The 15,985-nt window shown below is 30.9% G+C and overlaps 1 protein-coding gene across 1 annotated transcript in view; it reads right to left on the bottom strand.

Moving 5' to 3' along the window:
• The window catches only part of LOC142349814 (ribokinase-like), a 60,240-nt gene that overhangs the window by 23,827 nt on the left and 20,428 nt on the right, over positions 1-15,985 (bottom strand). The window contains exon 3 of the mRNA XM_075401601.1: positions 1,270-1,333. Within this exon, the coding sequence (XP_075257716.1) occupies positions 1,270-1,333 (64 nt within the window). The remainder of the gene's footprint in view (positions 1-1,269; positions 1,334-15,985) is intronic.

Below are 15,985 nucleotides of genomic sequence, written 5' to 3'. Positions count from 1 at the left end.
ATTCAGCAAGATGACCACGTCGATCGATTGATACTGAGAAATAATTTTGTTTTTCAGGACTGAACAGAAACTGCCCAATGACTCCTTGGCGATATGGACCGAGTCCTCTCTCAAATGATACTCGCAATAAATTTTGTGGCAAACTCCTCTGTATTGCAACTCAGTGCCTTTGATTTTCTTTTCGATGAACTCGTTTGTTGCTCTTACTCGCCGCTTGTTATGAATGGAATCTCCGCGGACTGAGGTGCCAATGATGTTAACGTGTTTACAGAGACTTTTCAAACTAGATGCTAATTGGAATAGCTCAGAGTAGCACAGTAGCAAAATGGGATGCTAACCAGAGGGTAAGCTGGTAAACCGATGAACAAACGTACAAAAGAGATGAATAGAAATCTCTTTGTACCACCGAGCCGATGCACATACTACACAGCTCTCTTGAGTTGGGATCAACACTCTCACTACAGGACAGTGAGAGGCAACTGGCATGCACAAGACGTTACTGGCCAGAAAACCATGTAAATGAAACTTCACTGATCACACAAACGAACAACTGTTATCACTTATTGACGACACAAGTCACCGACTCACATGATGGAAATTCACACCACCCATTCAACAGACTTCCAGCTGCAATCTACAACCTGAACAGAACAGTATTCTGGTAAGAAAAAACTGACCTAAAGACCTGCTTTTTCAAAGCTACAGTTCAAGCTACAAATAGGCGAGTGCTAGAAGTTGGCTAGGAAAATTTAGCTATACAATGAAGCCCATGGAAAAAGCTTGCCAAAAATTAGGTGCGCCAGTATATACACATACAATGGTGGCCACCGCATTGACCAACAGGGTGCATAGCTGACAACAGAAGAGTAGTTCAGCCATATTCTGGAGCTGCATTTAGCGAATTTAAACTGTTATTTCGTAAGCGAAGAAATACAGGGCACCTTTTTATCAGATAGATTAAGACGGGGCGTGGTTAGAGGGGTGACCACTGAGAGGCCATTGCACAGCCCACCAAAGATTATGGCCCAAATAACCAGTGATTTGAGATTTGTTGACTAATCAGAATAAATTTCAATAGCACGATATAATTGAAGTTGTTTCATTAGAGTGAATCGAACCTCCAAGTATGCCATCATTTTTGTGTGACCAATAATAGTTTTCGCAGCTTTCAAGTAATATATAACGGGCTTGATGTCGCACGCTAAAAATAAACCATTAACATATTGTTTAAAAGAGCAGCCTCAAATCATGTATAACAATGAAACTTACTCTTTTCTACTACGTGTTCCACGAAATTCTTCAAAGTCTCCAGGCCATTGGGATCGTTGCCAACCTGAAGTAGACATATTAGGTAAACTACAGTATAGAAATTAGAACCAAAACAGAGCCACCAAGTAGTCCATATATAAACTGTCGGCAGCAGTATTGAAAGAAAAATTGAACAGCAAAACGTGTCAAAAGACATTGTTACAATTGAGCCCTTGAACTCATTTTATGTCTCCTAGGAATGTGTTTAAATAATGGCCCTCCAGTAAAGGGAAATCTACTGCTCCTGTAATTCCTAAATCGCATACATATTATTAACTGTTCCGACTCACTTTAGTGGGGGGGGGGGGAACTATATACTCAAATGGGTTTTTTTTGTTCAGTCAATTTTGGCCGATCGATATAATCATCGTAGAGATAGAGAGTTGTGAGTGGTATAATAAGAAAGCCCGTCCAGTGTAGAATATGGAAATTAAAAGATTTTTTTGATTTTTGCTTTTTACAGGGAGTTATCGAGGCTTAAAGTTTTGTGAACCAGAGACGATATTCCGTTGTTTTATTCACATTTTCCGCATTTTTGACCAAAATTTCGTCAATTTTGCTATAACAATAATGTTGAAATTGTTAACGGGATTGATTTTATCTTTACAGATAGAGGAGAGTTGCTGAACTGTTCGCTCCGAGTTTTCCTGCCCAAATTTATGCTAAATTTCTCAAAAGTCACTTTTTTCGTTAAAAACGGGAATAATGTTTTTTAGCCCAATTTCTTTAAATCTGCCGGAAATAGACATCTTAAACCTGAAGTCATATTCTTCCTAAGATCAAAAAGAGAGCTAGTTGTGCTCCCACGGGCAATAAGAGTCTTCCAGAATTATAGTTTTGCAAGTTCTTTTTGCAAATTTAAACTCGATAATTATACAAAATGCATTATTTATTTTAAATCTACTGAAAAATTTTGTTTAAAAACTGACCTCTTTCGCAAGCAATGGAACAATTGAGTGTTTTCGCAGGCGCGCAGCAATATCAGGGCTGATCTTGATCTCACCATGGATCCATATGCCAAAAAAATAGATATTAATGGGGCACGAATTTTTTTCGAAATATTTCCGCATTTATAGGTTTTATGTAAATTAATGAGAAGAATGTCAAATCAGGGTTCAATTGTTGACACATACTAATTACAAAAAAAACGAGGCCAACAATCATATATTATGGTTTCAGAGTTCAGCTCATGGTTCTTATGGCTCTGACCAATTGTTTCCGTAAAATTTTATGGACTTCTTATGTTTTGCTCTCATTTGTAAAGCTCTTTGCAGTCCAATGACTGAGTCTCGCCAATTAAAGATCCAATTGGCTCTTTTAAGAGGTAAAAGTAAGCCTAAAAATGCTTTCAGTTATTATCTAATGTCTCTATGACTGATTGAATTGACTGATTGAATATGACTGGTTTAAAAGTATGTCGGTGAAATTGTTTAAAGAAAATGTCGGTGAATTGAACTCTGCCATTATTTCAGCTTATTTCTGTCAACTTCTGACGTACTCTCAGTAACAACAGGCAGACACACATTACCTGTGAGTTAAAAATTGAACGCTTTTATATATAACTAATGGTTTCTTGGTTTTGATACGAGTTTTCAATTTTATTTTAGTTTTGAGCATAATTGCACTATTTATAAGTTAATTTTGTTTCCTTGTCGAACTACCACCTTATTGACAGGTCCAATTGGAAGAAAGCATAGTTGGCAAACAAAAGAACATCGAAGAAAAACAGACGTATCTGAATAAGTCAAGAGTTGAATATTTTAAGCTTCTGGGCTGAGACAGATTTTTCTAGCAAAAAATAGTACTTTTTTGGCTGTATTTTCCTTCTTTTTGTTGTACTGCATGTACCTAATAGTGATTTGTCTCATTTGCTTCCATTAAACATTGCAGTTCAAAGCTAAGTGTTTTCAACTTTCAAAATAACTTATAAAAAGATTTTCTCCTTTTTGCACTCATTTTCGTCACCTTATAACTCAATCTCACTAAAAAGAAGTCTTATATACTTTTGTTGATTCAGATTTTTTTCTGTTAGTTATATTTTTTGACTGATGGATTCGACCAACTATTATCGAAAAAAATTTGAGATTTCTATACTGTTCAGTTTTTGGATTTCTTTTCGCTGTCATTTCCCTGTAGTCCTTTTATAAGGCAGACCTGTTGATGTTCACATGAGAAGCAAGTAATGATCTACAGTTCTTGCAGATAACCTCTCATATATAGTGCCTTGAACACTGGTGTCAAAAAATATGTGTGGAGTTTTGGCTCCCGCCTGTATTTGTTGTTATTTTGTAGTCTCGAGACTTAGTCTCATTAAGAGCAGGGCCAATTGGCTTCAAGAGGTGTTGCAACTTAACCCATTTCTTTTTGTTGAAATCTCATGTCTGTTATGACTTTTGAAAACAGTTGTTTTCAAAAGCAGTTGTATTTTTGAGCTTCGCTATTTTCATTTTTTTTCAGTCGAATTGTAGCTTAGTCTCTGTAAAGTCAGGTAACAAACCATTAACAGTGAGCTACCAGTTAACGTTTAGGCCGGTTTAAATTCAACTATTTGTTTCTCGGCTTTTTTACTACTGTTAATACAATATATCATTAAATTTTTTAGATGTTTATATATTTGTTTTCTCTTTAAATTATACCATTAATACTAGATCCCATTTCCTTCGAAAAATTGCGCAGTTGAACATTTTTAACGCTCATAGTGAGAAGTTTATGGTTTTAACGGCTTCAATGCCAATTTCGATCAAAATTGATATGAACTTTTTAATTTTGCCGATATTTGTCCTTTTTGTGGTCGTATGACGTACATTGGATAATGGCAGGTGTCAATTGCTCCCTATTGAGATTTATATTAACATTTTAGTGATTTCAGTTAATATCTAATAACAAAAACTTTGAAATAATTTGTTTTCAAAAACACAAACGTATTTTTGAACTTCGCACCTTTTGCTCTTTTTGTTGATCTATTACCCAGTCGATTGAGGGCACGTCCCATATCTTTTCTAATGAAGTATAGATTTATTTGTTTTGTTTAGGTTTTATCTGATGCGAGTTTACTTTTGTTATCAATTTTTGTAATATAGTCATCGAGTTTTGGTCGTAATTAACGTTTGCTATCTGATTTTTATGATCAGCCTATTAACAAGTTTCAGCGGCCCTCAACGTGGCATAGTTTCATTCCATTATTGATTAATTCATCAATGTTTGTTTTTGACCGTTTTCTATCTCTTCCATCATTTGTTAGCCAATCAAGTCAAGAATGTGGATGAGCGGGGTCGGAACATTATGTGCTTACGCACATTATCGAGCCTCCTTGGTAACTATATAATAAAATTTGCCAAACAATCCATTACACGCATAATTAGAATCAGAAACAGTAAAATCAATTTGCTAGGGCTCAAGCGGAATAAAAAATATACGGAATTTTATCTAATACTGTCATTAATTTTATTGTAAAATGCTAAATTCAGAAAATGACCTCCAAAGACCATTTTGGAAGGGAGATAGCAGTAACAAGAACATCATAGCACACGTTTTGCGATCTCTACCCTTGAGTGCCATTGGGATTGAAACGGGAAGAGGAAAAGGCAAAGATATAAATTGAGAACTATTTCAAAAATGTAATACGTACAATTCTATTTGATGTGCACTTTTCACGTACAAATGATTTTTTGGTGTATTGTGCTATGAAGAGATTGAAACAAGGAAAGCCGATAGAACCAATCGACCACGAGTGTCAGAAAAGAAGCAGTCCTTTGAACTTAGTTTAAAGCTATACATAAAAGTGTCCAATAGCAAAATATCTAATAACTCAACTGTCCAATAATGACATAAATATTGACGAGCTACCAAACTAACGGCCATAAAAGTCATGTTCGTCTAACAAGTGAGCACAATTAGACTAATCCGCTGAGCTCGTAAAAACTCCATTCAGGTTCTACAGTGAGTTAAGAAATTCAAACAGCAAAGGTGAAATAAGTGAACATTTAAGTAGAACGAAAACGCTATCAAACAGTAATGCAGTAATGTGTAGATGGTGACCTCCGCAACATAGAGTCGCGATACGGTCACCATATACACATTACTCTAATTCCCTTTCTATATCCACTACTCTATATTCACTTCTTTTATATTTAAAATCTATCATTTCTTGTCTCACTTAGTGCAAGCCACTAGTACAGAGTTAAGCTGGTAATTGTCCATTATCAGACGGATAGTTCGGGTTCTATCAGTGAAACTGCTTCGCAGATCCCCACTGACTCCAGTGGACGTATCCCAGATACTAGTATAAAACTAGTGAGACCGTGTAACAAGCACGTAAAACCAACTTGCGAAAATTGATGTAACCACTTTGTGGATAACTTGAATAAAAAACCAGCTAAACTCTTTTAAAATTTTTTTAAATTTTGCTATTATTTTGCGAATCACTCTTTAAGAGCGATTCACTCTTTTCGGGGTGATTCCTGAGTAGGGAGATCGCTCTTTTTCACTCTTTAAGAGCGAATCACTCTTTTTTGATGTTTTTTTTATTTTTTTATACTTTTATTTCAAATTATCTATACTCTTCAATAAATTTATATTTTCTTTTACTTTTTCTATATTTAACCAATTATTAAAAAGAAATGATACAAAATTATAATATTTACACGAAGGACCTTCGGTCTTGTTACACCAACAACTTTCCTCTGTTTGGACAATAACTAAAGGACATACAGCTCTAGGAGTTTGTCTTTTATCTAATAAGCTTCTACTAAATCCTCTAGTTAATTCTACATCTGGATGTTGTTTCTTTACATGAGCCCGCATCCCATCATATCTCACAACAGAAGCGCAATATGGACAATTAACTTTAGCTGAAGTACAACTTCTACATGTATACTTACTCTCATCAAAACCAGTTAGTGGTTTTACATAATTACATTTATTACAACTTCTAATTAAGACTTCTGGGTTAAAGTTAGGGTTAAGGTTAGGGTTGGGGTTGAGGTTAGGGTTAAGGTTAGGGTTAGGGTTAGGATCTGAGTTAGAGTCATAGATAGAACTAGAACCAGAACCAGAACTAGACCTAGAGCTAGAACTAGATTCATTTTTTAAAGAACAACCCCATGGAGAAAAACTATTAGCACAAATACCACTTAGTATTTTATTACCACACATACATTTATCAGTTTTATCTTTATGACATGATTCATAATGATATTTTAAAACAGCAATGTTTCCATATTTATAGTTACACTCCAAACATTTTAAAAGCATTCATACTAGGGTACACTTTAATATTTACCTTATCATTTCGCGGGGTAATATTTAACCATGATTTCAAATAAATCTTTAGTATTATCTTTAGATGTGATACACTCTGCTAAATATTTATTTTCTAAAGTATTGAGTGTATTAGTTTCACATCTCTTATCCAAAATCAATTCGAGGTCTAATTCTTTTTTATCTCTAACAAAATTGATAATCTCTCCTCTAAATTCTTCATTATTTCCATATAGTCTGGTTAAAAGTCTTTCCTCCCTTTCTATTTAAAGTCCCATCCTCGTCGTTTTTATATTCTTCTTGTATTGCATTTCGTAGATCAGTGAACGAACTTTGTTCGTGGTTTACCAAACTGCTTCGCAGATTGGGCTTTGCCCTTGTTTCACTATCAGCAAAGCTACTTGGCTTGCCACGGACTTCTCCGTTCGCAGATCATTATCCAACTCTTCTCCATATCCAACATTAACCAATGTATTTACTCTACTCAACATTGTGCTTGCTCCCATTGCTACACTCCCAGCATTTCTTGTCATTATATCAGGATAAATATAACTAAATATAATAAAACCTGAGCTTATAATTCACCCAATTGTTGATAAACTTTTTATACCCTTTCCCATAATCATTTCTTTAGTTAAAACATCATTCTGTATTTTAATATTATTTAATTTAAGAAGTTCATTAAAATAGAATATATAGTTATCGTGATTAATAACATTTCTATCTGTTGCATTTATCATGAGTGGTTTCATATATGCTATAAGTTTATTTATATCTTCTCTTTCTAATTCACCTTTTAAACTAAGAGCTTTTAAATCAAGGAAACCAACTCTTGAATCATATATCATTTTTCTATTACTATTAATAACAATAAAAGTATTTTCCTTCCTATTATATTTAATTATACCATAACGAAGTTCATCTGTCATTCCATCTGTACGATTGAAATGGTTACTATTTAACTCACTAATTATTTTACTAAAGTCATGTCCACATTTATATATCTCAGTGAAGTTTTTAAATAGATCAGGTCCATTATAAGTTGTTAAATAAATAGTATCACAACTCATTCTTGCCGTATTAATTACTTGAGCTGGTTTATGACACATTACAATCATTTGAATATTATAATGTCTACCTTCAGTAAAATAATAAGCTATATGCTTATTTAACCTATCACCCATATCATCAAGTACTATTACACAATTTTGAAATATATGCATATTATTTTTTGTGATCATATTTATATCACATTTATTAAACCCAGTATAAAACTTATTAGACTCAGGATCTATCCAGTCTCTGTCATCTTTACACACTATAACTACATTTTTAGCTTAGTATTCGTTTTGGTCTTGGTTTTGGACTGAGTATAATTTTAAGTATTGTCTAATAAAATATGTTTTCCCTGTACCAGTTCCACCATAAACAATAGTATGTAATGGTGACTTTTCATATTCAAATCTAACTAGACTCCTATTCATAAATCCACCAAAGCTTTCTTCTAGTTTTGTATATTTACTTGGTATTGAATCATATATTATATAACAAATTCCAATTATAATAATAATAAAAAAAATATACCGCCTTTATCCATTTTTATATATAAAATTTATTATATAAAAATGCTTATCCTAACTTTTGAGGAATTCAATAATAAATTTAATATTGATAATAATGCTAAGAGTGATATCAGAATAAAAGATATAGGTAAAGATATAAGTCTAACACCAATTGAAATAGTAATGAGAGATCAAAGTCCTGAAACAATCAGGGAACCTGCTTCGCAGATCTATGAACCTAACTTCAACATTATTGTCAATCTACACCCAACTGAAGGTACACATTGGGTTTTAGTTATAAGAAGAGAAGGTGGTCCTGTGTATTACTTTGATAGTTTTGGTGTAGAAACCCCACCATTATTTTTAGAAGAATATGTTGACCTAGGCTCTAATGAGATAATACAACAATATGATGAATCTTATTGTGGGGCTTATTGTTTATATATGATCTATCTTATTGATAGAGGAATTAGAATTAAAAGTTCTTTAAATATTCTAGTTAATCAATGTAAATATCCAGGAAGATATAATGAGTGTTTTTGTTTAGGTTGTAATGTTAATGATAATGTTAATGATAATGATAATGTTAGCGATAAAGTTAATGTTAATGATAATGATAATGTTAATGATAATGAAAATGTTAATGATAATGTTAATGATAATGATAATGATAAAGATATTGTTAATGATAATGATAATGCTAATGATAATGTTAATGATCTACGAAGTAGCTTTGCTAATAATGTTAATGATAATGATAATATTAATGATAATGTTATGGATAATGATAATGATAAAGATATTGTTAATGATAATGATAATGCTAATGATAATGTTAATGATCTACGAAGTAGCTTTGCTAATAACGATAATATTAATGATAATGTTAATGATAGTGTTAAAGATAAAGTTATTGATAAAGATAATGATAATGTTAAAGATAATGATAATGTTAATGATAATGATAATGTTAATGATAATGATAATAAAAATGAATGATAATGATAAAGATAATGATAATTTTATATATCAGGGAACCTGCTTGGCAGATCTATTTGATGAAAACCATGGTGAAACATGGCAAGCCAAGCCCCATGGCGAAGCATGGACGAAGTCCTATCAAAAGGGTAAACCTAATAACAATAGTCCTACTAACAATATCTCTTTAAATATAAATGAAGATCTACAATCATGGCTAAATGATGATGATATAATTACTGAAGCCACATTCTCAGATAACTTTAGATGTATAATATCTGGTCCTAGTGAATGTGGTAAGACATTCTTATTAAAAAAAAACTAATTCTAGCTAGTATATATTTTGATAAGCTATACATCATTGGACTTACTGGTGATCAATACAATGGATTAGAAAGAATAAACCCAAAAGCAATTATAGAATTTATTAAAGATATAAAAGATTTACCATCTCCTGATAAACTACCCAAAGACTTAAAGAAACTAATGATATTCGATGATGTTAGAGCCAAAGAACCGGTCATTAATGAATACTTTTGTAGAGGTAGACATAATAATTGCAATATGATATATCTTAATCAAAACCTGTTCTCTCTGGATAGGCAGAGTGTTAGAGAGAACTGTAATCTATTTATTTTATTTGAACAAAGAGGTAAAGTCCTCATATCTATATATCAAGATTTCTTTAATAATGTTGAACTTAGTTATAATGATTTTGCTAATATATGTAATAAGGTATGGAAAGAGCCTTATAATTACATTGTCATTGATATAAGTAAAAATAAAAATATTAATGGTAAACTAAGAATTAATTGGGATCGGAGAGTTTTTATAATTAAGTATGGTGAAGCATCAGTGAAACCGTTAGACGGATGGTCGAAGACCCATAAGTAAAAGTATGAGTATCAGGGAAACTGCTTCGCAGATAAGTCTAAGTAAAGTGTAATTGTAAGTCTAAGTCTATGGTTATCAGGAACTGCTTCCGACCATGACTAAGTCTATATCTATCAGGGAACCTGCTTCGCAGATAAATATATTCTAAATCAAATGCAAAGTAAAACTTAATACATCACCATTAAAGTCTATAGGTCTTCCATGCTCATCTTTAATGTGAAACTCTATATATTCTATTCTATCTTTAGTTGCATTTTGATATAAGATATTAGTCGGTATAATATTTATTAGATAGCCTGGTGGTTCTGTTAGAGTAAAAGTATATAGTATGTCTGTGTTATTCCCATTATCTTTAACACCAGATATCACATTACAATGAAGGTTAATAGTACTAAAACCCATTATATCAACAATTTTCGGAGATTTATATTTACCTTTTTTTATAAACTATTTTTCTAAATCCTAGTAATGAGGCTATTGAATTTTCTGTATCAAAGCTAATTGCACCTTGTTTTACTTCCATTAAACTTTTCATTGTATTCTTATAAGATTCTATTATAACATTACCATTAGTTTCTTCTTTTATTAATTCTGCTATTTCGAATAATTCATATGCTCCTGGTATAATAGCTAAAATACGGGTATCTGACCATGTTTCACCCTTGATATCATATATGAATTGATTGTTCCTTCTATTCACATTAAATACCGAATTATAAACAGATAATCTAATTAAACATAATTTTGATGAGTTAAGTATAGGTTCACTAAAGTTATACTTTTCTGTTGGTTTTATCATTCTAAAGTTAAGTGTATGCTCTTCTTTAGTTTTAGTTAAAGCTTCATGTATATTTTGTAGTTCCCTTAAGATTAAATTGTCTGTCATTTTTTATCTAATAAAAATGGATTTTAATTTGGATAACACTTATGGTTATAATAATGATATACACAAAAGTAAGATTATAAAGTATAAACCAAAAAATCTGGCAACAATGAATACAATCAATACTAACATTAATATCATCCTCAATAGAGAAGAGAATCATTTAAATTTGCATGATTCATATCTAGAGATAGAGTTTGTTGTATCAGATGATGCTGGTGGTGTATTTGCTAATGATGCTAATATTAGGTTAGTTAATTATGGTATGATGGCATTGTTTAGTTCAATTAAGCTTGAAACTAGTGGTGGTAGGAGTATATTGAATATATAGATCATTGTCATCCTAATCTATTGATGTATAAGTTATTAACTAGTACTGATGATGAATATGAGAGTGGATTTGTTAGAAATCAGGGTAATAGAGATAGTCAACTTAAAGGTGACCATATTGCTGCACAACGAGGTCATATGTATATGATGATTAAGATGAGTGTTCTATTAGGTTTCGTAAATGATTTAGAAAAGATTATATATGGTTTAGGATTTAAACTAATATTAAAAAGAAATAATAATGATAGAGCTCTATATAGAGTTAATGCTAATCCTGGTGCAGTTGATAATGATGCTAATATAGAAATTAGAGATATATCATGGTGTGTACCTAGTATTGATCCTAGTAATGATAATAGAATTATTGTACAGAAAGGATTAAATAAAAAGAATAATGTAGACTTTAGTTATTATGAAAGAAAGACATTTTATAAGAATGTACCCAATGCTGCTAACTTCTTGTTTGATCTAGGTATGGAAAGTGGTATGGAAAGACCACAATATATAATAGTTGGTTTTGAAAATAATAATGTTAATGAACAAACTCATGATGCAAGTACATTTCATATAATGAATGTTACTGAATGTTATTGTAAGATTGGTAGCGAGTTTTATCCTGAGGATACAATGAATATTAATTATGGTACTTATAATTATAATGAGGCTTTTAAAGAGATGATGATGTATTTGATACTAGATATCAAAGTGATCATATAGGTCCACAACCAATACAACTTAATTTTAAATTTAGTGCTGCAGTTGCTGATGTTATATGTCATGCATTAGTATTAACTAGAAAGGTTATTAGTGTGAATAGTGATGGTAATAAGATGGTTGATATTATATCATAATTATAATTATCTGCCAACGGACTTTGTCCGTGGCAAGCCAAGCAGTTCCTGATAACTATTTCTTACTTATCTTAACAAAACCCCTAGCATAAATAATGTCTAGTTTCTTTTTATTCTCTAGAGATAAGCCTCCAGCTTCAAGCTTAATCTTAGCCTTGGGCCTAACCTTGGGCTTAGACTTAGGCTTAATAACAACAAAGGGATTATACCTTTTAACTTCCATTATTTTTTATATATAGAAATGAGTCTTTTAAACAAGTTCAAAACTGTTTCATATTGTGTTGGTGGCAGACACTGTAGTGGTACTAATAATATAAGTGGAGCTATTACTTCAAAAGGTACTAAGATGTTACGAGGATCCTGCACTAAATGTAGAAGGAATAAATCAATGACAGTATCTGATGCAACAATAGAAGCAGAGGGATTGAAAGATTTCTTCAAAAGTGTTGGTAGAGCTACGGTTAACTTTGGAAAGAAAGTTGCTAATAATCCAGTAAGAGCATTAGAAATAGCAAGTAAAATAGGAAGTGCAGCTGCAAGTAGAAACCCTAGACCAGCTCTAGCGGCTACACCTGATTAAATTAAATTTTCAACTACGGGTGAAGGTATAAAGGTAGTACAAAATGGAAGAGGGCTATACTTAGGTACTAAGAAGAGACAATTATTTGATTATAGTCTTGATTAAATTTATGATTATGTTTACATTTATGTTTATGATTATGATTATTTTATATTTATGATTATGATTATGATTATATTTACATTATGTTTATGATTATCGATAAATATTAATACTAAAATTATTATTACTAAATACATTATTATAACTAAACACTAACAACTTTAGTTTAAAAAAATACTCAGCTTGTCTTTCTTGTTCTTCTTATATTCTTCATATACCTTGACTAATTCATTATATTCATCATTATCTATTTTATTATCATTCATTGATTTAGTATATAGTCTTTTAAACTTATCACTAAACTGTTCACTTAAAATATACATTTGTGAATACTTTATAATTTTATTTCTAACTTTAGTATTAATTGTTTTTGATAATGAACCACAACCAGTTGCTGTAGCAAAAGCTGTTGGTATAGAATAAGTTAATCCTATACCTGTTAATGCAACTGATGTTGATGTTGTAGTTGTTAATATAGATGATAATACTATTTCTGTTATCTCTGCTACGTTAATATAATTCATATATCTACTTAACTTCTTATTATAGTTATTAGTTTCAGTTTCATAATAATTTCTTATATCTGTAATAATGTTAATATTGTTGTTAAATTTATTATTAGCTTGAATCTTTTCGTTTATGTATTGTTCATTAACGGTTGACAGGTTGGGATATAGTAATCTCTCACTCGGTGCTGTTGGGTTAGTCAGTTTCGGTTATTTTAATTAGTAAAAATTCTTTCTATTTCTTTCGTTATATCTTAAGAACTTTCGTTAAGAACAAGAAAGTCTAGAGAAGCGTCATGGTTTTAAACAAGAAGATTTAAAACCATGACGCTTCTCTAGACTTTCTTGTTCTTTATTATCAAGTAACGTACTTCGTAAAAGTATAGCAATTATATATTGAACTATTGTCCTTTTATTCTTTAAAAGGACTTCATCTATAAAAGAATTAGTCTTTTTATTAACTTCTTTAAATTCTTTTAGCCCAGTAGTAAACATTTCATCTAGTTGTATGTTAGTGATATTCTGATTAAACTTATTATTATCAAATTCTTGTTTTAATTGATTTTATTTAGAGATAGTATCAGCAGCAACTTTATTACAAAACTTAACAGTATTTGTGACTTCATTTGTTGATTCAAAAAACTCATTAATTAGTTCATCATTAACTTGTGTTTCATTTAGTTGTAATGTTTTAGTTGTGACTTTATCAAATTCGCCTTTTCTTAGTTCAGTTATGTTTCTACGTAAAATGTCTATTTTATTAGAAGAGAATAATAAGTTATTGTCACAATACACTTTATTAACAACATCTTTTTCATCTATTGGAGGATGAACATTTGTAATTCTATAGGTATCCTTCATATCAATATCATTATCTTCTAGGAATAACCCACGAGCCTTACTTAGTGTTAAATTGTTTGTTGATGTTGATCCGAGAAGTGGGTTCCCCGATGGACCTCCGGTCATGCTTCGCCATTGATGTTTCGCTTGGTTAAATCTATTTCTTGTCATCTTTGTATTTATTTACAGTAAGAATTATGTCTAATGATTCTAAAACTTTATTATTAGATTCAAAATCAAACTCGGATTTTAATAATTCCTGTTTGTAATATTTACATTCTATTATCTCACCATTAATATCTTCTACTTTAAATGTTGGTGGTTGTGTTTTCAGAACTTCAATAACTTTAAACAATTCTCTATTCCAATTAGAAGTGTATCCCTTAGAGAAGATATTATGTTTATCTGCATTTCTAACATAATCACCAACTTTAAGTTTAGGTTTAATATTCTTAAAACTAAAAGTGTATTTAACTTTATCAGGATTATTAGAAGCGTCAACTGATGTCATATTAATTGTTGATTGAATGTTATTGTTATATGTTACTACAGCATCATTTAATATATTTACCCAATTACCATCGCCATTGATGAACATAGGTTTATTTATTATGTGTAATAATGTTCTATTAAATTTCTCTATGAATACAGCCTTTAAATCACTATAAGTAGAATATAGTTTTATTTCATATTCTTTAAGTAAAGATTTAAATGTTTTTTTTGTAAAACTCACTACCTCTATCTACCCATAACTTTTCTGGTTTTCTACTTTCAGAGCCACCCTGTGGACTTTCACCAAATACTATTTTAAAACCATTAGTTATAGATAATTCAGATTTATTCTTCAATGGAATAGCCCATGCATATTTGGTGAATATATCAATAACAGTTAATTTAAACTTAAAACTATTATTGTATTTACTTAGAGATGACTTATCAATTAAATCAGCTGACCATGTTTCATTTTTATATTGTAGTATTATTCTTTCTCTTTTAAACTTTGTTATTTGAGGACTGAATACTTCTTTAGCTAATAGTTGTTGTTGCTGTTGTTGTTGTTTTTCCATCATTATTTATTTACCATAGTTAAAAACAAAATTATCTAACAGCTCTTGATTAATAATATTCATAGATAATAATTGCTTAGATATATCTAGCATTTCATCATATAATCCATCATGACCAGCTTTTGTTTCTAGTATTAATAATTCTAATCTTTCTATTAAATTATTTGGATCTGGGTTGCTATTTAATCCTCTACCATATATATCATCTTTTACCCCCATTATGCGTTTTATTGTTCTATATCTAGCGCTTTTCTTATCCCCTTTTCCTAAATCATATCTAATATCCTTTAAAAACTTTTTAATTTTGTTTTCATCTTCCTCAATATTATCATCATATGTTACATTTGATTTAGTAAGAAAGTTAATAAATCCATCTGAAAATTCATATATATTATCTTTAACTAAAAACGCACCCTGTTCTAGGGTTATATCAACATCATTCATTTTATATCTTCTAGTTGGCAAACTTACAAGATTTAATTTTAATTGAGGATTAGTTTGAGCCCCCATGTCATGAAGAAGTTTAGCTGTTTTTGTATCAACATAAACTGGTGCTATATCTTGAGTTTCCTCCACTGCTTCATTGGACAAATCGGGCTTCATTAATGCCCTATTTCTAGTTTGCTCTATCATCTTAGTTTGTTTATCTAACTCTTGATTTTGCCAATCTATTGCTCTTAATGTTTGTTCACTTAATGCTAGATTGTGTTCATTGTTTGAATTTAGTGTTTTAATTAAAGGATCAAATAACTCTTCTATTTCACCATAATATTCTTGTTGTTTTAATTTATCTTCTAATCTATTTCTTCTGTTTTGTTTTTCTAG

The sequence above is a fragment of the Convolutriloba macropyga genome, chromosome 1, assembly GCF_964194025.1.
Source record: "Convolutriloba macropyga chromosome 1, txConMacr16.3, whole genome shotgun sequence".
NCBI classification, from domain to species: Eukaryota; Metazoa; Xenacoelomorpha; order Acoela; family Convolutidae; genus Convolutriloba; species Convolutriloba macropyga.
This window is presented reverse-complemented; position numbering and strand designations above follow the sequence as displayed.